General features: G+C 35.3%; 1 protein-coding gene across 2 annotated transcripts in view; it reads right to left on the bottom strand.

The window, feature by feature from the left end:
• ZFPM2 (zinc finger protein, FOG family member 2) overlaps positions 1 to 25,689 on the bottom strand; it is a 307,099-nt gene that overhangs the window by 218,698 nt on the left and 62,712 nt on the right. For both annotated transcript variants that reach the window (XM_017806522.1, XM_017806523.1), the window contains one exon: positions 12,331 to 12,432. In XM_017806522.1, coding sequence (XP_017662011.1) covers positions 12,331 to 12,432 — 102 coding nt within the window. The remainder of the gene's footprint in view (positions 1 to 12,330; positions 12,433 to 25,689) is intronic.

Genomic DNA, 25,689 nt, shown 5'->3' with positions numbered 1-25,689 from the left:
GCCTGAGGTCCAGCAAGGTGGACCTCCTTAAATTCCATTTAATGTACATTAAGATTTGAATATCAAGGTAGTCTAAATAGCCTGAGAGTAGAAAAGGCATTCTCAGTAGCATACTTGCCATATTACACGAATTTTTCTATATATTATGTGCTGTGTTATCTTCAATTCACTCTTTAAATTTCAGCACACTATTTTCCTTTTATGGATTTATCTGTGCATATGAGCTTTATATATTACATGTAATTACAAAATTACAACTCAAGTGAATCTCATATAATATATAAACTATCTATGACACAGTCTCACAATTTCAGATCTTGAAAATAGAACTTGATTACTTTATTCACTCTAACCCAATATCACTGTAATATCACCCTTAAGCAATATGGGCTGCTAAAATCATTTGGTTCCATTTTTCCAAAAAGGAAAACTGATAGGATTATTTTTGTGATAAATTAATTTTACCATGTAATTGCAATTATGACTTCTAATTAATGAAGGGTTTCAGCCTCACTAACTAGGTCAGCATTTTTCTTTTAAAAATATATCATTTTTCTCTTTAGATAAGCATCATGATATGTCCAAGCTTTGGGAAACACACATAGCATTTTTACAGGGCAATGATCCCAGAAGTTGAGAAATGGTGAAACTAATATGATGTGGTTTCTAACAAATTCAAGCCATTTTTTGTCTCTTTTATGAGGGAAAAAAAAGCAAGCAGATGGCAAGAGGCTCTTTAGCAGGGAGGATCACAGGTTTTTTGTACTATTAGTGTATTTAATTTCTTGACTGAGCTTCCCAGTATGTAGAACACTGAACAATGTGAGACAAATGAATCAGTTGAGCAACTAATCTATTACATCATGCTTGTCAATATGCATATGACACTGCAGAATGTATTGACAAGAGGCAGATTCCAAGGAGACTGACTTTCCTGTAATCAGATGCATTCCTACAGAAAAGTATAAAAGAAACCTGCAGCTTACTTCAAGCATCATTTAGAACAGACTCGAACGGTCCTGACTGCCCATTGCTTTGCAGCACATACTTAAAGGGACCATAGCAGTACGCAAGGACACTTCTTCAGTGTCCCCTGAAGATGTCCTCTCACACACATTTAAGTCCTACATCCCTGTCAACTACCTTATCACACCATTCTTTGATTTCACATGATTCACGCATTGTAGTGTGACAATACAGAAAAAAAACTGAATAAGTTTTAATTATCAAAATAGATAGATGACAGAAAATAATTTCCTTGGAAGATGCTGAAAATTTGATGGCTAAAGTGTTACAGATATAGTAATTAAACTAAATGATAGCTCTTATCGGAATGCAACACACCAAAATATATGTTGTTTTGTTGCAGGTTTTTTCCCTTTGGCTGCTAGAAATAGTCACATATTGAGAGAGCACCTCTTACAGAAAATTTCCGTGACAAGTTGATATCCAATACATAACTTAGAAAAACAGTCAATATCAAATGCTAAGCAGTTCTGTAATTGAGCGGAAAAAAAGTTTTGGTTTGGTTTGGGTTTTTTTCTGAGAAAAAGTCAATAAAAATGATGAAGTAGAAATCAAAATATTAGAAGTATTAAGAAAATTAAGTTTAAAATTTTACACAGTTTATCAGACGGTAACAAACAATACAAAGCATTTACAATGTCGCATTACAGAAACCTTTAAAATTGGACTATAGTCATCTCAAGAAAAATCTCAGTGGTTGCTTATCATGAATGCTGTCCAGATACTTGAATTCGTTTTATGAGAAGCTGTATTTATTTATATATGCAAGCCAAAGATTTATGAACTGATTAGTAGTTTTGGCACTACACTGTAAGTATCAAACTTCAGATAACTTAATGAAGGGCTTTTTTCATACGATGATGTAATTTGAAATTCAGTCCTTTTAAGAACCACCCAGCCCAAAATGAATACACACAACGCTCTGGAACACTATGTCCCTAGTATATGCATTGTATTACCTCTCTAAATTATCCATAATAATCCATCGTTGTGGTTTTATGCTGATGAAACATCTTGAAAATCAACGCAACTATACTGCCATGAAATCAGACCAACACAGACCTGAACAAAGTATTTTCTCCAGGTAAAATGGTTTTTACAGCTTTACCCCCAATCTTTGAAATATATCAGACAATATTGTTTTATAACAAAAAATAAGCCCATGTGTAATCCTGCAATAGTCACTTAAGACAAAATTATGTAAAGTACTGTAAAGTTTTTCTATCTTTAACCCACAAAAATATTGTGAAGTCAAATATAGCTTGTCAAGGTTTCCAGCTTGAATATATTGCCTAACAGTCCTGAGGAAGACAAAGGGAAGCAAAGAGAAAGAGTAAGGTGTGATGGGACAATTCGATTCATTTTTTCTGTAATGTATCATAAAAGATGCAACGTATCCACTGGACTGGCTGCTCACATTGGCAAAACAGGCATATGCAAGCATCTTCCCCATGAATATGATTTAATATGCAATAGATTAAAAATAGTTTTTGGAATCAAACCTGATTATTAAAGTGCACATTACTGGGGGAAGAGGAGATGGGAACCAAATGTCCTCTATACAGCTATTTTAGAAGGTCTAAGGTAATCAACTGACTGCAGGAAAAACTGAGAAGAGTGGTCATTGTACAATTACTGCTTTCCAAACATAGGCTTTAATCATTATTACTTCTGCCTACCCAAATATCTTACTAGTTTTAACTCTGGCCTATAATTCTGAATATTTGGTTTTGGGGTTTCTCACAGACTCCATTAGAACATGTTTAAAGAACTACACATTTTGTAATGAGATAAAAATGAGGTCTGACACTATTAAGACAACCATGCTTACTTTTGCCATGTTGGTGAACACATGCTGAGTGATTGCATGAAAGAGTTTACTGTAGCATTTTTGTATGATGACCATTATTGCACTTTACAAAGATCATTTACACATACCTTTGTCTGAAGCTTAAATCAAGGAGAGAAAATAAGAACCCTATTCTATCCATATCCTACTTTCAAGCATGCAATGGTAAAGCACCCTGAAAAATGAAATGTGGCATTAAACCTAAACCCAAATGTGTGCTAAACTGGTCTCACTGAGCTAAACACAGACACTGAGAAAGTCAAGGGCAGAAGTGAGAGAGGACTTTTGCCCTTAGGACTCTATTGCAGCTTCATGACCACAATGTCCTGTTTCTTTTTCTGACTCTAAACCCTTCTGAATTGTGTAAATACTAGTATCATGTGTCACATTAATTTTACTCTTAGCAAAAGTTAGTTATTTTGAATGGAGATACAATTAATGATTCTTGGTGACAATTTTTTTGTTGTTTTTTTTATATCATTCCAACTTTTATGTTATAATGTTTTAAGAGAGAGTAAATAAAACATTTTTGAAGGGTTAGGATGCAAATGTACTTTGAAAATCAAAATATTTTCTTTAATGATATGCTGAACACAGGATTCATCACTCAAACCAACTGAAACCTGTCAATTTAAGAAATAAAGTCACTGGCATCTCTCATTAGGTGTTTGTATCCAGCTACAGGACTACAGCTTTGCACATTAAATAACACTATGTTGTGCATATAGTCCAATATATTAACACATCTGTCTTTCAATTGTTCAAGCTGGTGTTGCTATGCAGTATTCTGCAGGCAATAATCTTAGCTGAATTTATGGGAAAAACACAACAAAGAAAAAAATAGTTGTGGACCAATTACATGTCCCTTTTGATTCTCACCCCATCTGTTTCCAAAACCAGACATTGTTTCCCAGTCCTTTGCAATTACCAGGGTGTTATATTGCCTTTATGACCAAACTACAGTGGAGACAGCTGAAAAGTGCAAAGCTTTCTGCCAGCCTCTGCAGGTCCCTCGGTGCATGAAACTACAAGAAACAATGTATTGTAATGCAGATGTTCATTGATTCCCTGCAGAATTTCACAGACTAGGAGTCCTTCACTGTGACCTACGGGGATTTGTACTTTACATAATATCCACTATATAGAGTATCATGTCCAAAGCGAAGTACCTAGTGAATCTGATCATTCTTCCCTTGCACATGCCTTTCCCAGCTATCAACTTTTTTCAGTGAACAAGAAGTCTTTTGTGCTTGAAACATAAATGCCAATCAGAATAGAATACATTTCTAATGTCTATCACCTTTCACGTGGAGGTCAATGCCTTTTACAAGTCAGGCCAATGTTCCTGCTTCATGCTGGACATACCCAAGTACAAAAGAATTCAGGAAGATACCGGATCAATTCCAAGTCTACCTAGTTGTCCTGGTTGTGGACAAGAACAGGCTTAAGTTTTTGCAATATCTGTGAGGGGGCGGAGCCTGGAGCCATAATGGTGTGTCTAGGCTGTTATTCCATACTAGCCAAATCATCACTGGGGGGTGGAAGGAAGGGATTTTCACTTCCAAGAAGAAGGGGCCTGGCTTGTGGGCAGGAAGAAAAGGTGGCACATGAAGGGTCCACCAGCCATTTTGTTCTTTGCCTCGGGGTCACACTGCGTCAATGAGCAGTTTGCTTGTAAAACATCCTCTCTTTTTTACACTGTTGTTATTAGGATGGTTGCTGTGACTGTTCATTTTCTTATCTCATTGCTGTTTCCAGTAAAGTGTTTTTATCTCTGTCTTTTGTATTGCCTGTCAGAGGGGAGAGGGGAGTGAGCAAAGGGAGAGGGGTCATTCAATTAGGGAGCACTGCTCCTAAACCATGACACTAGTCTAGAAACTTGCCCACTTGCAGATCAAGATGGTTTCCAAAGAACAATTTACACCTAACACAATGAAAATTAAAAGCCTTACTATGTCACATAAACATTTGATGAGTAAATAAAGGACCAAAAAGAGTAAATGAATACCATCAAATGAAAAGCTAATAGACTTGAAGGTTCTAGATAGTTTCACTTTTTTGAAGCATTTTGACTTGCATAAAAATGTTTTGCATTTGAAAATATTTTAAAAGGCTAATTGTTTAAATAAAGTTCTCCACATGTGAAATGTATATACAAGAAAATGTTACTTCTAAACTAGGCTCATTTCTATAGCAACTGATTTTGAAATTAAATTTAAATTCACATGTATATGTTAACTGTGGGATACAATGATAAGGAAATGGCATCTCAACTGACAAAACAGTTGAAATGCTTGACAAGGGCTCCAGTATTCAGTGATGAACTCACTGCTTTTTGATATTTTAGGTTGCAAGTCAGATGAGGCAACACATAGCTCAGGTTTACAGAATTCTACCATATTTGCACCTCGAATCATGAAAGGGATGCTACAGAAGTCACCATAACAAGTGTCATCATGACAGGAAGTATTTCTTACTTTTCAAAATTTATTACTGCCTGTTCACATGACTTTAGAGGAACTGTTTTACACCTCATTTTTCTCTTAAAGCTTTGGTGACCACTATTTTTGGCTAATGGGCATAATTTCATTTTGTCAGGGGTGAAAATTCTCCCCATCTATTCCACACGCTCAGTAGGTCATAGAACAACTTCCATCCTACAAAAGTCAAAACTTGTCATGGGAAAGATGACAGCAAAGGTTTGGTTGCTACTTCCATGTGAATTCATCCAGACGCTCTCACATTCTCACCCTTCAGGCTCATACAGGGCCAAACCATGAAGACAGTGGTCCACTAGCATGTACTAAACCTCCCTTAATAGAATTCAAGTGTCAAAATAAGACCTAGACTGCCAGGGTTAACTTGATGACTCCTAGGCCCTTACTTTTGTTATTCTGTGTCCACGTGGCCTCCTCCTAGTTCCAAACTGGTGATGGACAGATCAAGTCCACAGAAATCCTCCCCTGCTTCTACAAGGTTCCTTTCCAACCCCTGGAGCCTGGGAGCCCAGCTCTCTGCTTTTAATCCAATACCCACTTCACTACAGAAGATTTATTTAGACTACCTCTTGTTTCATTAAGGGCTCCAAAAGTCTGTAGTGATTTTTGACACTTTGTTATAATGTTTCTATGACCCCCCCCACCCCCTCCTCACATACCACACCACCCAGCCTCATTTTCATATGGATACAAAGCATCGGGATAAAATGATGGTTCATTATAGTGGTACAGAGCTCTTATCTTCATCCGGCAAGAGTCATTTCCTTCCAAAGATTGAAATGCAAATGTGAAAATTAATGATAACTGCATTATCTGATAGCAGAGATAATACCGATTCACTGTCAGAGTAACACACAGTCGTTCTATGATTTCCTCTGCTTCTTCACAATATTCTTCTTACTGTCAGACTATATCTATGGTTAACTATGTTTCATGGATTTTTGTTAATTTACATCAAATAGCATTTCCAAGATCTTATATCTACCACATTTCCCCAATCAAAAAAGAAACAAAATCAGGACAGTAATCTCTAAGTCCTTCTTAGGACTGGTTTAAAAAAAAAAAAAAGAAAGGGAAAAAAAAAAGGAAAGAAAAAAAAAAGAAAAAGGGGGGAAAAAAGGCTATCATTAATGTCTGTTTCCATCTTGCAGCAGTCTACCAACCATTTCATTCTATACCACACAGTTTTGCTTTGGAACCCAAACTGTTCATTGTATTACTACTAATGCAGAGTAAACCCCAAAATCAATACATACTTGCAGTGATTCTCATGAATGGTTACAGGGAAACTATTCAGAAAAGCTTTTCAAACTACCTTTTATAGAAGGTAAAAATGTGAAACTGGCATGCCCAATGTGTACTAGAACCTTTCTGATCTACAACTCGCTAAAGCAATACACCAGAATTCACATGAAACCTTGTTTCTACATTTTATTAAACATTAATAGTAGCATAGCTTAATGTATAATTATTTTAAAGTGCTCTTTAGTTTCCTGTTTACTATTTTGCTTAAATTTTCTCATAAATTTTTAAGAAAAACATCAATCTGTAATAGTAATTTAAAGAAACTATACTGTGCTATATTTAACTGCTCTTGTTGCTTTTTTCAACAGTTCTCTGATACATGTATACAAGTTATGACGTGTCTTCTGTGATGGAACATGAATTGGAACTTCATACTGCTTTACTATAACCAATAGCAGTTCTGTTGATTTACTGGAGGCAGAATTTTACAAATGGGAAACTTTATGTGGAGATGAATGTAAATAATACATAAAAATTACCATGAACTGACAAAGAGAGTTTGGGGTCTTATTTTCTACTGCATAGGGTTTTTTTGTTTGGTTTTTTGTTTGGTTTGGTTGGTTTTGTCTTTTTTCTTTGTTTTTGTGGGGTTTTGTTTTGTTTTGTTTTTTCTTTTTTTTTTCCATTTTTGGACATGTGGATAAATCACATCTTCTCACTTTCCAAGAATAATTCAGATACAATTCAAAAGAACTTCTGAGACTGACTTTCAAGCTATCCAACTCACAAAATCAGCACAATTCTGTAAGAAAGCTGTGCTCCTGTATGACTATAAAATTAAGAGCTCACATAAGGAATAAAGACAATCTAGTATAGTACACATGAATTAAGAAGAGAGAGATCCAGTTCTTCCTTAGGACCAAGACTTCTCTGAGTAGCACTAATTCCACCTTTGTAAATGCCCTATACTCAGTTCCTCAATTGCTAACACAGACAATATTTCTCTGTCTTAAAAGCCAGATACAGATACAGTGATGGTTGAAACACCTTCTGGTTACTGGAACTGTGGGAAGAAAGTCAAAAGAATTCAGCACACAGGACGGTGGAGTTCATCTGGAAAAGCTTTTTGGCTTAGTCAGAACTAGAAAATTGTGTCCCATGTGTCTATAGCAAAAGAACTTTCCCTTATATATTACAGAATAGGTACAGGATGTCTTCTACTGTATTGTTTTATTTCATCACTACAGCATAATGGCACAGAATTGAGAAGAGCACAGAGAAGTTATCATTCTTAATATGGCTTTAATATAAAGTTAATGGAGAAATAAAAATTGGGAGTTGCTTATGAGGACTGTTAATATTTATTCATTATAAATGCATCCAAATGGTACAATATTTATAAAAGTAATATATATAGTATATTCATTTATTAATTTCATTTGAGTTAAAAGGAATTATCATGATCAGCCAGTCTAACCTCTGCCCTAGTGGAATCTATCTCATTTTAAAAGTCCAGTGTTTGCCACAGAACTGGATCATGTTCTTTAGAAAAGTATTTCATCCTGAATTTGAATAATGACAGATAAATGACTTTTTATAAAATGCTCCAATAATGACTTTAAGCACTAAAATCCATTCATTGTGTTTCAAATTGTGGTGCTTCAACATCAATTTAACCTTCTGATATTTTGCTAGAAAGAGGTGTCCACTGTTATCAGATTTTCACTCTGAATTTAAAGGAGTTCATAATCAGGTTGTCCTTTAATATAACATTAATATATCTTTGATAAAATAAATAGGAAAAGGATGTAGACTTCTTCCTAATACCAGTCCTTTCAACATTCTAGTGACTCTTCTCTAAACCTGTTCCAAATTTTAACATCGTTCTTATCGCGTGACTGTAGGAGATAGAACCCTGTTTCAGCATCAAATGAGGCTGCTGACAAGACAAGCAAGGTAACTTGAAAACCCAAACACACCCGTCAGCCACAACCCTACCTTTTGGGCTCAACCCTTATTCACTAAATCTCAAGACTTTTTTGGACACACTGCTCTGTAGTAAAGTGGTTGGACTCGATCTTCAGGTATTTTCCAACCTTAAGGATTCTATGAAAACATTTATTAATATGAAGCACATGACTTCATATTTAATTATACAGAAACTTAAATTTTGCTACAGCTAACATGTGAAGGTATTCAGGTTTGTCAATAGCAATGCATACGCATTATTCAGCATTTTCTTAGGATTTTAAACATATTGCAAACAACTAAATATACTTTAGTTCACATTATTATGTTGGGTTTACAAGATATATTTTTTTTTCCATTAACCTGTACAGGTTGGCATTCTTACTGGTTGTCTCTTAATAAAAGGGTCTTACGCCTGTTTTGTTGGGTTTTTTTTTAAACTCTCTTCTGGGTGAAGTCAACATTCAATTTTATTATGGCTTTTGGAAAGTCTAAAAATTGTTCTTAGAAACTTTCAAGTTATAATTCATAATCTTAATTCAAACCTTTTCTCCTTTCGTTACAGTTAATATTTGCTGTGTTTTAAGATGATAAGTACGAAGGACTGAATTTCTATCCACCAATACAGGCATGATTACTAGATGATAAACATGCATTCATTTCTAAATCTCTAAACAATTTTTCTTTTTCTTTCAAGATGGCATATAACACATAATTTCCTTATATTGCCTTCGACAATATTTTAGTTGAGGTGCCTAGTATCCATAATTTCCAGAAATTTTATGAATGTTCTGATATGAAAGCATGGAACATATATCCAGTAAAAACCAGAATGATCCTATTCTCTAAGGAGATTCACTCTCTCTTCATTATGTGTTAAAGCACTGATCACCAGCCTCACTCGCGTTGATACCTCAGCAATAATGCAAAGGCTACAGAACTATAGATTTCCATGTACCAAGGCAAACAGCATATATAAGGCTGTAAAATTATCTCTGCTTCCATGTTTAAAAACTAAGTCTTTTTCCATGAAACATACTTAAGTTCAGTCTTGCTTTGCTCTTACTGTTCCTTAGACTTCTGCTGTCAGCTATTTTGGAAAAAGGATCAGTGTGTGTTAGTATACAGCCTATTGATCTCAGCTTCCGTTATTTCAGAGTAGTCTTTTCGATGAAAAGACTTTTTAAAAATTGAAGACAAGAACAATGAAAACTGAGGATAGTTGAAAAACATTCAGGTAACATTCAAAGTGACTACACAGAGTAGGCATTATCTCTGCAATTCCTTGATGGTCAGTGAAGGTCATAAAACTCTGTGATCTGAAAGATTGCTTCACTAGAAACTCTTAACTTTAGATTTTTCTTCATAAAAACATTCTAATTACAAAGACTTGGGAATGCATGTGAACCACTTAACAATGCAAATTTTCAAATAAAATAAAACTAATTAATGCCAGAAGCTTAACTTTGACTCATCTGCATGTAAGTTATTGCTAATGGATAACCCACAGAACTTCAGTTCCTGGCAAGCAGTGGCTCTGAAAATCACAATATGTTCCCTTAGCACTAAAAAAAGACACAAAATATTAAAATAACAAAACAGTTCTACTATTTATATAAATTCTTGAGTTGTCACAGTTCACATTATCAGTTGACAGCAACTTGTATCATGCAGAACAGTCAGTGGAGATGGTAAGGAGACCAGAGACAGCTCAGATAACAAAGAATGTATCATCATCTGCTCTTTGAGGTAAAGCCTCTACTGCCAGTTGAAAAATTTGCTGAAGCAAAATTTTCAATGGTTCTTTTTGTGTTGTTCTAAAATATGTTCCAAAATAAGCAAAATATTTCATGCTTTGCTTTTTTTCTTTTCAAAGAACTGAAAGACGTCATCTTTGTACTGCATGGTTGAAAATGATCTTCTGTTGATCACTTCTTTTTCCATATGAATAAATAACCAACTAAATTTCATGTATGATGGAGAGTATGGGATCTGGTATGTATCCATTCATTTTCTCACATGTTTAAATACCCTTGTAGAGAATGACTGGTTTTGGTCACCAGGTTTCAAAAGTCAAAAGGAATTTTTCCACATTCAGCTTTGATTTCCATCTTATCACATGTCAAAGCTATCAATAAATATTACAAGATGTACACACATCCTACTGTTAAACTGTTTTTTTCCCCAACAAAATAAAAAAAATCTCGTTTTACTCCGTAGTGTCATAAAAGAACTCAGAAACTTCTGTATAAGGTAGTTCATATAAAAAGCAGTGACAGCCCATAAAAAGCATATTCAACTATGTTTAAATACACTAAAACCAAAAATGCAACAACAAATTACAAATTTCAGATAGAGTTTATTTATAACGAAATTAAAAACAAGTCATATAGAGAATACTGATAGCCTTTAAATCTACTATGAAGCTGGAAAAGGCCATTCTTCTGCATACAAATACATATTTTGCATTATTTTAAATGTACGGTAGTGTATTATAATAGTAAATCTTGTTTTCATATAGCACCATAGTGCTTTATATAGAATATCAACTTCTTTGTGTATTATCATTAAAAATATTTAATTAGATATACTATGTCTTCTTTTTTGTTTGCATTGCATTTTTCAGCTACTTGTTTCAGAAAATTAGCATTAGGTTAGTTCTTCTCTTCCTGAAGAGCATACATTAATTTGTAAAATCAAGCAAGGATGAAAATGTGATGGAAATATAGGTATTTTTCTAATGAAATATTATTATTGCATTATAAATTATTGATGGAGCGCTTCTGGAACTATTTTCTGATATGCTCATTCTTTTTAGGGAAAATTTCCATAAGACATATTGCTAGACCATGTTTGGCTTAGATGTACATTTTCTAACAGTACTATTAGACTATGGTTAATATAATGGATTTTTAAGGCCTATCTCCAAGTCCATAGCCATAAACACATTGTGTTGAATTCAACTGCAGAACTGCCTAATTGAGAAATACAACTTACCCCTGTGCCTTAGGTACTTTTACGGTACAGCTGAGGTTTTACATTCTTCTATTGAACAGATACTTGAAATATTGCAATGTTATCATTATATCTTATATCTTAGCAATGTTATGCTTGCACCACCTTCACTTATACAGTAGAAGTACTTCACTTATACCTTGAAGTACTGTTTTTATGTGAAGTTCTCATACTTAATTGAAGTTGCAATCTGAATTTCTCTTTCCATGAAATCAATGACCAGGTGTGCTAAATGATTTCTATCAGGCTAAAATAGGTAAAAAAAAGTCCTTGACAATGTCAGTAGATACCATACCTGTTTGGTAAGCTCAGTACACTGCTAAATGTTGGCACAAAGGTTGAGAAGAGACCCAGGTGCTTGCTAGTCTTCTGGCATCAGAAAACAGAGCAGAAAAGCTTCTCCCTTAATTCAACCATGGAAGTAAGAACTTACCGATAAATTTTGATCCCAAAATTCTAAGCAGCAAGAAAATCTTTCTTTACATCAAGTAGGTACACAAGGCATTTTATGTTGAACAATTTACAAAATGGTTTAACCAAAACCATTTTTTTACTCAGGAAATTCATCTTAGTATTTACCTGTCAATATCCTGGAGTCCAAAGAATCATAAAAGAAATAGTTCATTAAAAATCAATGCAAAGCATAACTATCTACTAAAATAATAAAAATAGCAAATATTGGAATCTAGTTTAAGAAATTTCTCTTGGTTTTCCGTTGTTTTTCCCTACCTGGCCCATCCCAATCTTCAGTCTCCACAGCAAGCTGCCCTGGTTTCTCTGACCTTGCATCGCCATTAGATTCTGCTGCCTCCTGGATGCCTTCTTCATTACCTGAAAAAACCATCAAAGAAATACAGTATTGACATATTTCAACAGTAACTTTTAAGCAGAGCTCCTACAATATCCAAACAATGCTTACATGCCTAAGTGAAAAGATATGCACGTTTATAAACAGAGGGGAATACAAATACTGGGCACGTAAACATCTGTCAGTTCTCAGGGACTCAAGCCCTGAATATTCAGTCCTTCCAGTTCCACTGAGAGACAAATCTGGGAAAACAGTGTTTACTCCATATGCTTAAAAAACAGAATCACAACTTGCACCTAATTCTGTAAACCAAAGCACAAAAAGTCATTAAGTTTGCATGCACAAATGAGAAAAAGAAATCAGCTTGTTTCCTCTCAGGAACATATGCTTTCAGTTATGAGTTTTCTTGAATTGACACCTAAATGTTTCTTAGGCATTTGCAGCCTAATGACACTCAGAACAAAAGTATGGTCCACTAGACATTCTGTTTTTACACACTAATGGAAAGCTAATCTGTGGTATTTCAGCATTTAAGGAATTTTTCCTTAAAGTCATAATGTAGCATCAAATCCCTACAATAGTTTTCTCCCTATCAAGCTTTATTTAAAGAAATGTAACATTTCTTATGAATTCTAGAATTTTCATCATCCAGAAATACCTGAAAGTGTCTGTCTGCCTTCAGTTACTACCCAGTACAAGTTTATATACAGGACACACAGAAAATTATGATAAGGTTAAATTTTTAGAGATGACAATTTTAAGGCTCCTTGTTGAAACTGCAGTTCTTCCAGGTAAACAAATATTCTAGGCAAAGTCTGTGCAAAAATACTTTGAAATAACCACCACAAAAAATTACATTGAAGATGAGGTGTTTATGTATTAACAGAAAATAATGTGGCTACAGTAATGTTAAGTGACATCTCTAAGAGCTTATCCAGGTCGCTGTTTTACTGCATTTGTATTTTTTTTTAAGACTAATCTATCCAAGAAACTATTGCATATGAATACACTAAGACAAATGGAAAAAAAATCAAATCTACACAACTACATCAGTCAAATAGGACTGAATGGTTTGAAGCAAACTTTTTATAAAATGGTGTCCCATGGAAAAGTGACAGGACTAAAAAACAAATATGGTGGACTTCAGAATCTGAAAAATCAGACTGTTTGTTGATTTAACAAACAAGAAGGAGCAAAAAGCACATCAGTTAAGCAGTAACTTGTAATTTTTTCCCCACTCATGATAACAAAAGCTGTAATTAGCAACATAGGTAAAGAAATGTGATTAAAACAAACCATGCCAGATTCTCATATGTTATCACTGGAGCTATATTTATACCAGATAAGATTGTGACCCAGAGTTTTCAAGTACATGATTATATACAAACATTATAAAGTATTAACTTCATGTGCACATTTAATGGCTTGTATTAAACATTCTTCCTTGCATTCATAAAACAGTTTTTCAAATCTGAAGTATACAAGCCTGATAAACTACTTCTCACACAAACAAAATACTATATTCACTCCAGACTTCGATTACAAAAATATAGTTCACTGCATCTGTAGTGCTAAAAACACAGTCCAGTATATTCAGAGGCACTTTCAGTGTCTAAAATAAAACTTGAATACAAAACCTATATCTAGTATAGGTTTTTTTTTGTGTTAAATACACTGTATAATTGTGCCCAAGCATTTGAAATTCACATGCTTCAGTTCAATCTGAAGCTACCTTTCAGAAGACAGTCCTAAATACTCACGGGCTGAAAAAGCCATCAAGTTCTTGCTAAGCAGTTTTAGCAATTATTTGTTTTCAACCAACTAGCCTATTTTGAATTAGCATTTGTACAGTTACTTTGTAGTGATCAAACAGAGCTCTGCTTTCTTTGGGTGGACTGAAGAACCTATTGGATATTTTTACCTTCCTATTTCTACCTTCATAGCTACTTAAAGCTACAACAAATTTAATGAGAGATACACAGGAAAGTTTTTCAAAGTTCAAACCTGGTAAGATCAACTCTAGTTTCCTTGAAAATGTTGGAAAGTGCTTCACAGCAAGGGCAGTTCTTGTTTTTTAACTCAAGCTGTATAACCACCACAGAAAGGTCTTCAAATGTTCTTTGCAAAGAACTTTTATACTAAAGGAAATATTTTTCTTCCACTGTAAATAATAGAGTTATATGGACTAAATCAGAACAACAACAACAACAACAAAATTTAGAAATAATTCTTTTAGATAGAGTCCGATCATGGAAATTTTAGCTCCAAAATATTAAAAGTTTTTTCAGGTTATAATATATGCCAACCTGGTGTTAACCTGTAAATTTGAGCATTCTTACAATCAATGTAACCAACCAGAATATCAAAGAAATTAAACTATAGAATTAAAAGAGGAGAAAGTTCAGTAAAAGACTGGGATGAAAAGCAAAAGGACAAAACCACAGCTAAGGTACACAAACTATAGCACACAGTAATTAAATATTTGGGAGATGAGGAAAGATCTGAAAATATACATTAGCAGATAACTTTTCATTAACTTGCTTCTTCAATGTTTCATGAAATATGGAGTTACGTATTTTTCATAATCAAGTTTTCATGAATTAATGCATGTCTTGTGCAAATGTGTAGAATTTACATTAAGGAAAACTTTGCTTTGCATCTAGAAGTACTCTTAATTATTTTTATTGATGTTTTCTATTATTTACCAACTGCCAAGTGCATGCATTACACACCTGAAATACCACCACACCGATTTCTCCTGTTCCCCTCTACTACTCCAATCTGCCTGTGAAACCAACAAATGGCACATTACTGTTGATTTCAGAATCCTCGTGAGGGGAAGAAGAGGGGCAGGCATTGATCTCTTCTCTGTGGTGACCAGTGACAGGACCTGAGGAAATGGCCTAAAGTTGTGTCAGGGCAGGTTTAGGTTAGACATTAGAAAAAGGTTCTTCAACCAGAGGGTGGATGGGCCCTGGAACAGGCTCCCCAGGGAAGTGGTCACAGCACCAAGCCTGACAGAGTTCAAGAAGCATTTGGATGATATTCTCAGGCACATGATGTGACTCTTGGTACTGTGCCGGGCCAGGAGTCAGAGCTGATGATCCTAGAGGGTCTCTTCCAACTCAGTATATTCTGAGATTCTGTGAAGTCTATCCCAGGCTCAGTTGAGTATCAAGGTCAGACTGAAATGGGCAACCAAGACAATCCATTTGGTGTTGGAGACACTGCAACTTTAAAAAGCCAAAAGGAAGCTTAGCAGAAGAGCTGGTAACAAAACACATCTGTCAAGATTTTTTTTCTTCTCTCTCCCCTTACTTAATGCTATTTTAGCAGCTAACATTTGTTTTGCACAAAAGAGTTTATTTCCTTACAGAATTTATTTTCTTTCCATTGTTTACTCTTTTTGTTCAGCCACTGACTACTTTTCAGTCTCAAAAAGACTATTTTTTTATATATTTTTTAGAACTGATTATATTTTTCTTCAATTTACTGGTGTAGACACTTAATTGGATTCAGGAAATGAATTATTTCTTTCTTCCAAGTCCAATCAAGTGCTTTTTGCCTTATATATACTACCAACTTTGCTACTAACCTGTTGATTCCTTTTAATCTCATTGTTTTGTTCTTCCCATGCTTTTTTCTTTACTTTGCTGCTCAATTACATTTTAAGTTAAAGGAGAAATAACTTTTTACCATCAACACCAAAGAGTGGTATAAAAGTATCAGCAATGATAAATACTCTAAAATGAAGCAAAACCTGGTTTCTGTTTTTCCTTGTAGCAGTGAAGATTGGTAAGTGAATTCTGTCATTTAAAAGAACATCGCTGCATGAAAAAAAGGCTCTTAGGAGCAAGGTTATATAATATCATACGTTATGTTTAGTCATGAGTCAAGTAAGTCTACTGGAATTTCAGCTACGTCTCTATATTTGGTATTAAACTTAGGGCAGAACTCATCACCTCTAACCTTAGATGCCTGAAAGTTAAGCTAGTCCAGACTACTTATGTAGATGCTCCTATAGACAGGGAAGAAAGAAACCTCCTGAGTGACTCATCCTATTCTAGGATGCCTGAGATATGAGACCCCTCTTGGTGACTTAGAGAGCTGAAATGAATCATCCTCTTAAACACACAGCTTAGACTAGGAAACTATCTTTAGTCAGCTAAAGTTGGGTGAAACAAATCTCTGACTTATGCTGAAGTGCTGAATACACAAAATACTGCTTAACTAAGAGGAAAAAAATCTTATTCAAACAACTTCAATACTGTAATGTGGATAGAATTTTCATGTTGGCCTTACTATCTCCTACCAGCATTGACTGTTTCTGTTTCTCTTCAAAAACAATTCAAATTTTTTAATATGGTTTTTAATACCCTGGTGTTTATCCAATAGAGAACTCACTGTAATTCAAGGTGGTAAAGTTGGTCAAGAAATCTGAAGACTGTAAAAGAGACATATCACCAGAAACATGAGGGAGAACTCCAACATCTCTGACAACACTGACAAGTAGGAAAAGAGAGACTTGAATATTAACAAGTAATTTCACTTTAATCTTTTTAACAAATTAAAGACTTCCCAATTTGTACTTAATCAGCTTGTGCCACAAGTAGTTGCAGTATTTTAAAGAAGCACATGGGTTAGCAGTTCTTCTCAACCCTGCTGTTTTAATCCATGTTGTTCCTATCAGTATTAAGCTCTTACAGAAAGTCTTGTACAATATAACTATTGAACCTTCTTGACTAAGAATGTTATAGCAGCTGTTAGGCACTCTATAATGTATTTTGCAATCAGCTAAATCAACAAAGTATTTTTAACAATGAATAGTTCAGAATTGACAGATCTACTTTCTTGTTCATAACTGCTTATCACAGCATAGATATCATATATGTTTGCCAGGTGCTTCCTATAGTTAGGATACCTTCACAGAAGCCACTCACAAAAGATAAGGTCAAAAAACAGATGAAAAATGTACAAGCTTCATACACTCATGGTTTTATCATCAGACAAAATAACTTTGGGTGAAGGACTGTACCAGTCACAAACAGCACAGAGCAGCTTCTATTAGAGTGAGAGAACATTATAAGTTTGAAATCCCGTTTGTGTTCCTTCTTCTTGGCAGCATAAATGTAAACTGAAATTGTTAACATCCTCATACAGCTGTTCAGAGCGAAACATCACTTCCCAATTATAATAAATCAATTCAGAAATAAACTGTTGCAAAGCCTGTAGCATTCTGTACTGCCAAAAGAGAAAACAGACATGATGCACAGACTTGGGGAGTCACTCACTGTTGACTTTCATTTGGTGAGAACATAACCTTATGTGTGCTAACTGGCCGGTGCGACTGGCTGGGAACGGGCAGGCTTTCTGGGGATAGAGGGGAAGTGGCCCTCTCCTTTCTGCCACAGTCTACAGTGGTAGTAATTCTAGATCCAACCAAAGAAGGATTCTGAGACTGTACATACAAACTAGATGCTAGAGCTTCAGAAACTCTATATCAGCGATCAAAAATTGTCCTTTGTTATTTGCTTTATCCCAGTGTCTGTGACCAGTAACACAGCTTACACCCACTGATAATCCTACTCTTGAATCCTAAGAAACATGCTGTAAACTGAGAATTATTGCCAGGAACCTCTCTTCAGAAGCCATATTCAGTAACTTTGAAACAAATCACATATAACTTCAAATACAAATACTTATTTAATTCAGTGTAACTTACTTTTAGCAGCATACTCTATTCTTAAAAACACCAATGACATGTAACAGGCCTTAACTACCCTTCTTGTGGATTAAATCTTTTAAAGAATTCTGTGTATATATTTAACTACAATTGTAATGGCAATGCAAGTTTTCAGCAGATATAAAACCTGGGTATAAAATAATGCAAAAAAAATTTTTTAAATAAGATCTTGGTATGGTAATAGAACTGTGAGAATAAATACAAAATAAATTGTGTGAAATGTGTCTGCACTTTGCCATATTTGGCAACTGGTGTGAGGACAAGGTAAACAACTACAGTGGGTACAGCAAATGGGTTTACTCTACAAGCCTTGAAAGGACAGAGAGACAAGGAGACAGAGAAACAGAGGGAGAAATCTGGTGCCATCACTACCAGACTGTTACCACTTCAGCTGATGTATATCAGAAATAATTTCAGTGAGGCCCATAAAAATCAACTGAGATACCCTACTTTTCAGTAAATACAGAAAGTATGAGCAAAATCTGGCCTTCAGCTGATTGATTTGCTAACGTACCTGAAAGAAATCAGCACTTGTACAAGTTAATCTACTGCATTTTATTTCAGATTATATTAATCACCTCAATAGTTTGCTTCTTTGCAAGCAATTATTGTTTTCTGTCATGCTGATTAACAATCATAATTTCTCCTGGGATAAAACTCATTTGAAATAACTGTTGCCCTAAGCAGTCTTAGAATTATTTATCCCACAGATGTCAGAAACAATGCATTATCTCTTACCCTAACTTTTAGGATAGATCTACGAATATCCATGTGTTGGCGAGTACCTACATAGTGCAAGCTGTTAGCTCTTCAAAATAGTGCTACAAAACTATTTTAGTTCTTATTAAAATTACCACTCTGTTTCACAAAATGACACTTTGACACATTACATTTCAGCACAGTGATCATGTTAAAAAGCAGTGTCAATTATTTCTAACCATTTCAGCTAGAGCACTTTTCTCCCAGCACGTTCATCTAGACTGAGTCTGGCCTTCCTCTTTCTCTAAATGTTTGATATATTCTCATTAGCACCACTGTTTGCTTTTGAAGTTCTTTCAAGACAAGGATCATTCATTCAAATGTATTTCCTGCAGAAGAACAGTGAAAGTGTTCTCTAAATTGTATGCCAGACTTCCTTTTTATTAATTAGTTATATATATATATAAAATCTCATCAGTTTGAGGGAGCAACTCTAGCGACATCAGTGTTACAAATGAGCATCATTCAGATATACTGGCTACCCAAGAGTTTCTATTGATTTAAAGGAAAAAAAAGAAAAAAAGTCTCACATCTTTTCAACCTTTCCCTATTAAAACTTCAAATAGAAGAACACTATTAGATATATTCAAGTTCCAACCTGATGTTCAAACTCCATAGCTCTAGGCACTTGATTACAAAAGCAGCAGAAGCACATTTTAAAATATATTTGCATGCCACAAACAAAGCTACTGCTTAGTACGATTTTCAAAAAATATTTCAATGGAAATCGACAATCCATGAGATTCTAAACCACCTGCAGTGGAACAGAGAGACTACTTCAGAGAAACTCTAACAAGTTTCAGACTCTAACTTTGAAGGCTCTTCTAGCAAGTTCATATTTCAGCTTAATTATATATATATTCTGTTCCTTCTCTATTGCAGAAATATTTCATTTCTTATGAAAATTCTTTGTCCGACCAAGAAAACCTCATTTTACAATGTGCAGCTGAATTCGTTATCGTATACAAATCCAGTTTTCGTATGATTTCCACACACATAATGAGCAGTAACAGATATTTTTTGCTACACAGTGAAATTTTAATTTACCTTGTTGTAAACTATTGGATGTTTTTATTTGAAATAATCAACCCTTCAGATGCCTCAATATCAAAAACAGTGAATTCCCTATCATTACAAGTATGTTTCCATATACATGTTGTATTACACATGGTTTTAAAACCAGTCTAGACTTCTGTTAGTCAAACCCAAGGAAAAGACTTTTCAGTTATAAATAAATGCTTCTTTTTCTCTATCCAGCAGCAGAATTTACCCAGCAATAATATTTGTCTTATTGATATTTGTCCGGTGATGTCATAAATGTGGCTTTTGCTTGACTTTTACTGATCCTTTGAACGTTAACTTAGTGTAAATATACCCACACTGACTCATACAATATACAACCTGTGAGAAAATCTGCTTTTTGGACATGAGTTGGCAAGAATTTTTTCCTCAGTGTCTCAGAAATCTTCAAAAGTATTCAGAATTTTTGGTGTCAGGGACACCAGAGGACAAAAAAGGCAAAATGGACCTTCATTTTAAATAAAATTAGAAACAGATGTACAGTAGACATGAAATAAGAATATCTGGTGAAATTTGTCATTTGTGCATTTCATATTTTAAAGAAGATTACCCTTATTAATTTGCAATTCATATTCTGTCAAATTTGAGCTCAAATTTAAGTCAATCCAAGTTCAAGTTTTGTGACTTTCTAGAAAGGGGACATTACACTACTTGTTGTAATCAAATAATCCCTCCATGAATTCTATCCCTAGCTGTGATAGAATTCAGAATTTCATTGTTCTGAAAATGTGCTGACTGAAAAGGCTGGAGTTGCTTTGATAAACTGCTTAAAGTTGAGTAAGCTGTTTAAGTGTTTTTCTCACTTTTTAATTCTGCACAGTTAAAATAATGTTTTCTATTTGGATCTATGTATTTATTTATTTAAACATAGCTTTCTAGTTTCTTTTGAGATATAGTTTTCTGCTTGATGACCAATTATTTAATGTCTTGAATAAAAAAAAGCTTTGCTTTTTTAACTTGTCAAATTTTTATCCAACTAAAGCTGATATTATACCAACATGGATTTTAGTTGGCCTGAAAATATGGCCTGAGAGGTTTAAATATGGGTTAGCAGTAAACAGAAAATTGTGTAGAATAGACAGTCTTGTATTTTTTATTCTGGCAGCCTTTCCATGCTGTCTAATGAATGGTAAAAAAAAAAATAAATAAGGAAATCACTCCAACCTTTTCAGATATTCCCTTTCCCTTCTAGCAAGAAAACAGGTGGTCCTCTGAGGTCCAGTAACAGGAAAGAATGAGAAAGCACGAGAGGTAAAGCACAAGGTAAATGCTGATGATCAGAAGAAAAAGGTCTCCCTTTCATCCTGCTAGGATCCAGTCTAATTCTGACTTAGCACCATTCAAAGTCTATTATCAGAGAAGCTCATTCATTTCTTTGTCCATATTCACCACCTGATGAACAGTATGGAAGATGCACAGAATTCAGTTGTTTCAGCTGAATAGGATACAGATAAACATATGAGAATGCTCACTCTGGGGAACATGAGAATCCAACAGTGTCACAAACATGCACACAAGTCAGTAAGAGGTAACTATTGTGTTTTTGGACCGAGTCACACTGTGAGTTCTCATGTATATTCTAGTTATCTGAGGAGATGAAAATACATCACACACATACATGCCTTCTTCTGTGTCTGATTACCAAAAATAATTAACGTATCCTTCATTTAGTCAGAAAGCCTACATGAAGAAAATGAAATGAATTAAAATAAATATAAAAAACTTAAAGGAATATGAGCTCCAGGAGAACAGAAGTATTGCCAGGGAAAGATAATGTCAGGCAAAGGGAGGGAGCGTGTCTGGTGCCAAGCAAAGCCGAGGGCTGTGCAATCACCTCTATCAGTGCTCTATCAGTGTCTACACTCCAGCCAAATCCAGAGAAAACAAGGAGTCAAAGATTCAGGTCAATAAGCTTATAGGCGATTTGCACAAACAGCTCCTGCAGCAAGGTAAAAAACAAAGTCATATTGGCTTTTCTTTTTTATTCCTTCTCTTTGAACTCCTTGGTCCAAACACACCCTGGAAATGTCAGTGTTATATGCAAGAATTTAAAGAGCTGAGCTTCTTAATCCCGTTAAGAAATAAGAACAAAGTTGCCTGTAAAGATCTCCTTATTGAGTTCAAAGTGATTATGGTATAGCTGCCATGTACTGATCCTACCTCCACTTGCTATAGCAAGAGTTAGAAATTTGTCATGAAATCCATTACTGAAAAGGAAAGAAACATTATTGATTAAGAGGTTTCTGGTTAAAAAAAAGGAACAACAACAACAACAAAAAAGGCAAGCAAAAAAAAAAGGCATAAATCTACTTTTTGATCCAGAAACAGAAAATAGCAAGCATATTGTTAGTCATTACATGTCTAACATGAAAGAAGCAAAGAATATTTACACAGATGCACACAGCCATACACACAGACACAAAGTCATACTCCAGAGGAAAAAGGGACACAGAGAAATCATTTTCAGGGTGTTAAGAGTTTGGCTGGTATTATAGATGATAGCATGATAGCTTTGCACATGAAGTATGAAGGGAAAGATTAATACACGGACGAACTTAGCTTTGTATATGCTCTTATATGAGGAATCACACTGCAGCTGTTTCCCTGAATCTCAAGCCTGGCTGCACAATCAGGTCACATGGTTTAACATAAAAAATTCTAGTCCTAAGCTGCTTTGGCAGGCTAGTAACAAAATACTGTACATGAGCAGAAAACTTGGTTCAGGTTCTGAGCTCATCGCCTCGTGCCCAAGCAGAATACAAGAATACAGAAGCAGGTATGCACCCAATATGCAGGCCATAAATTCCTGGAGTCCTCTTCTTGCTCACTTAAAATTGTATATGAGTTTTAGACTGCACTGGATTCCCCTTATCCCCCTCTTCACTCACAAATAAACATAACCAATGTATCAGGAACTGCAACCACACATCAACTGGCTACAGACATACATCACTACAGGCATACATAGCATTCATGCTATGGATTCTAAAAGCATTGCATCATGAAACAATCAGTCTCCATCCCACCTCATGTATCCCCCATATCTTCCTACGTCACCAACTGAAGAACAGCTGGTATTGGGAAGCAAAAGCTGCTTGCTTTCCAATCTACCACCAGTAGTGTTAAGGCCACTGAATCTCCTTCCACTGAGGGTTGGTGCCAATGCTGTCTCATGATGGAAGTACCATGGAAAGCCTACAGGAGGATTAAGAGCAACAGCCATGCCATAAGCAAAGAACAGGAGAATTTGACAAAATTGTCCTGGGAAGCATGGCAGCAAGAAATGGACGCGCCCCCTCTCTCAAATTATCAGACGTGTATGCTCCTTCATTTGCCTCTTTCTCCTGGAAAAAGTCCCCCATTTTCTCTCTTGATTATAGACCTCCTCTATTTTCTTCTCCTGCCTCTTTCCTTCTCTGAATACAGCTATTTAACTATCTACTAATTTCAAGTAATCTCTTTCATTGCTCAAGATAACTTTTCCTTTGAAAGTTAATCCCTCATTGAACACATCTCCTAGGAAGCTCACAAGGAGCTATAATTTGTTTAGCCAGTTGCCACCCCTATGAAGTAGCCATGGCTCCTACTCTCCTTGCTCTTTACAGAGAGGGAAAGGTGTCACCACCATATGGCAAACAGACCAGAGTATTTTTTTATTTTTCCTGAGGGTATCTAGGTAGGATGACAGCAATCAGTGACTACAAAACCAAAGATAAACTACTTCACATCTCAGATGAGCTTGATTTAGTACTTTGCTTTTCATCCCATCACCTTCAGCTTGGCCTTTGCATTGTTTTGCCATTCGTGCCCCCTCCTTCTCTCTGCCCTTCTGAAATTATTAGCCCTATCATGCCTCCAGCTCACTTCTTCTCTTGTCTCTGTTAGCATTACTTCGTTTTCTTATTCCAACCTATAACAGACAAAATTTAATCTGTATGTACTATCTCCTAGCTTCCAAAGTAGGTTTTCAGCCATCTAGTCTATCACTTCTTTGCATGGAAGACAGGCTACTTTCTCCTTATTCAGAATGTTTAAATACTGGCATTTATCTAATAAATCTTCTAGATCTGAATTTAATCTAAATTAATCTTAATCTGATACAGACTCTGATTCCAGATACTCACTATCTGGACATTGAAAAAAAAAATCAGTAAAGGAGATTTCAGGCTACTACAGGCTTTGTGTGGACAGCATCATCAGATACTCTATTGGCAGTACATCAATTTGTAGTAACTAAACATAAACAGCAGATTTCAAAGGCGGTTTTCAAACTGAAAAAATGTAATGCACTAACACCAAGGCTACCTTCTACCAAATTTTTTGTTTCTACTCCGAAGATACAGACCAGTGCAACTTTGTAGTACAAGAACACTATGACTGTGTTGTTATTATTGCTACTTCCAAAATATTCCCTTTCCCCTAATCTCACTGTCAAAATTGCAAACAAATCAAATTTAAGTGCCATCTATTATGAGGCTCTTCTTCATCCAAAAGGTTAAAAAAAAAGAGTTGGAAGCTTAAAACAATCCTTGGCAAATAGTAGGTCAGTAATTTCCATTCTAGCTCGGAATATTTATATGCATAAAAATTCTTCACTTCTTTACATCTGAGTGTAAAGGAGGACTACATAGGAATGCAGCAAAGTTAATTGTGGATTTGTGGTGTGGCAGAAGTGTGGAAGAGGAGAAATTTTCCAGATTCCTTGTTGCAAAAGCCATTAATGAGCAAAAGGAGAAGAGAAAAGTAATAGCCAAAAGTCAAAATTCTGAAACCTGAGAACAGTTGTAAAATGACATGTAGCTCAATCAATGTGATTAATTTGCTTCACACTTTGCCGAGGCTTTCGCCTCCACTTTCTAATTCTGGCAACTATTCTGCTGAATCTATCTCACAAACCCAAATTAATAAGGTGGGAATGACAAGTATGGCTTTATAAAGGTTAGCTGTTTGCAATTTAGAGAGTAAGAGACTGCTCTCTGCTTATAATACAGTCAGGCACAGTTTGACAGGAAAATCTCTTCAGTCAAAAAGCCAAAGTTACCAAGTTGTGAACCTGTACGTCCTCTACTTTCATTCCTCTGAAAGAATTGTGAGTTCAGTAAATTTTTGCCTTCTGTGCCTAGTCTGGATAGTTAAAAGCCTCTGGTTTTAGGTGATAATTGAATTTATATAGCTGGCTAAGTACAAAAAGGATACCATGGATGGAGCCTCTCAAACAGCACCTCCCCAGCAGCTGTGCCACTTGTTCCCCATGCCTCTTGATTCTTGCAGGAAGCCCCACTACTTATTTGTCCTCTTTTTCTGAGTCAGCTGGGAAGAAACCCCAGGGGAGGGAAAGAGGGAAAGAGGACAGATAATACCTATATCTAAGAAAATACCTTTACTTTCTAGAACCTATAATGGAAAACATAGGTGACCTCATGGTAATGACACTTAAGATGTGTCCCTGAAGAAGCAGGACACTCAACAGAAGTTGAGACATTAATAAAAACCAGCACACTTCTACTCTCTCCCATTCCATCCTTTTCCAGGGACATTCTCAACTTGCTTCAAAGTCGGACTTTCTATCACACTGCCTCTGCTGGAGGTAGATTAGTGGTTTTATGTGCCCCTTGATCCTTAGAAATTTCCTTTTCAACTTTTCTTCTGTAGCAGTTGCACTGGAGAGGCTTAAGACTCTTTTCTAACTACAGCACAC

Source organism: Lepidothrix coronata, unplaced genomic scaffold, assembly GCF_001604755.1.
Source record: "Lepidothrix coronata isolate B3197 unplaced genomic scaffold, Lepidothrix_coronata-1.0 Scaffold15, whole genome shotgun sequence".
In the NCBI taxonomy this organism is placed as follows: Eukaryota; Metazoa; Chordata; class Aves; order Passeriformes; family Pipridae; genus Lepidothrix; species Lepidothrix coronata.
The sequence above is the reverse complement of the archived record's forward strand: the minus strand, read 5'-3'. Positions and strand labels throughout refer to the sequence as shown.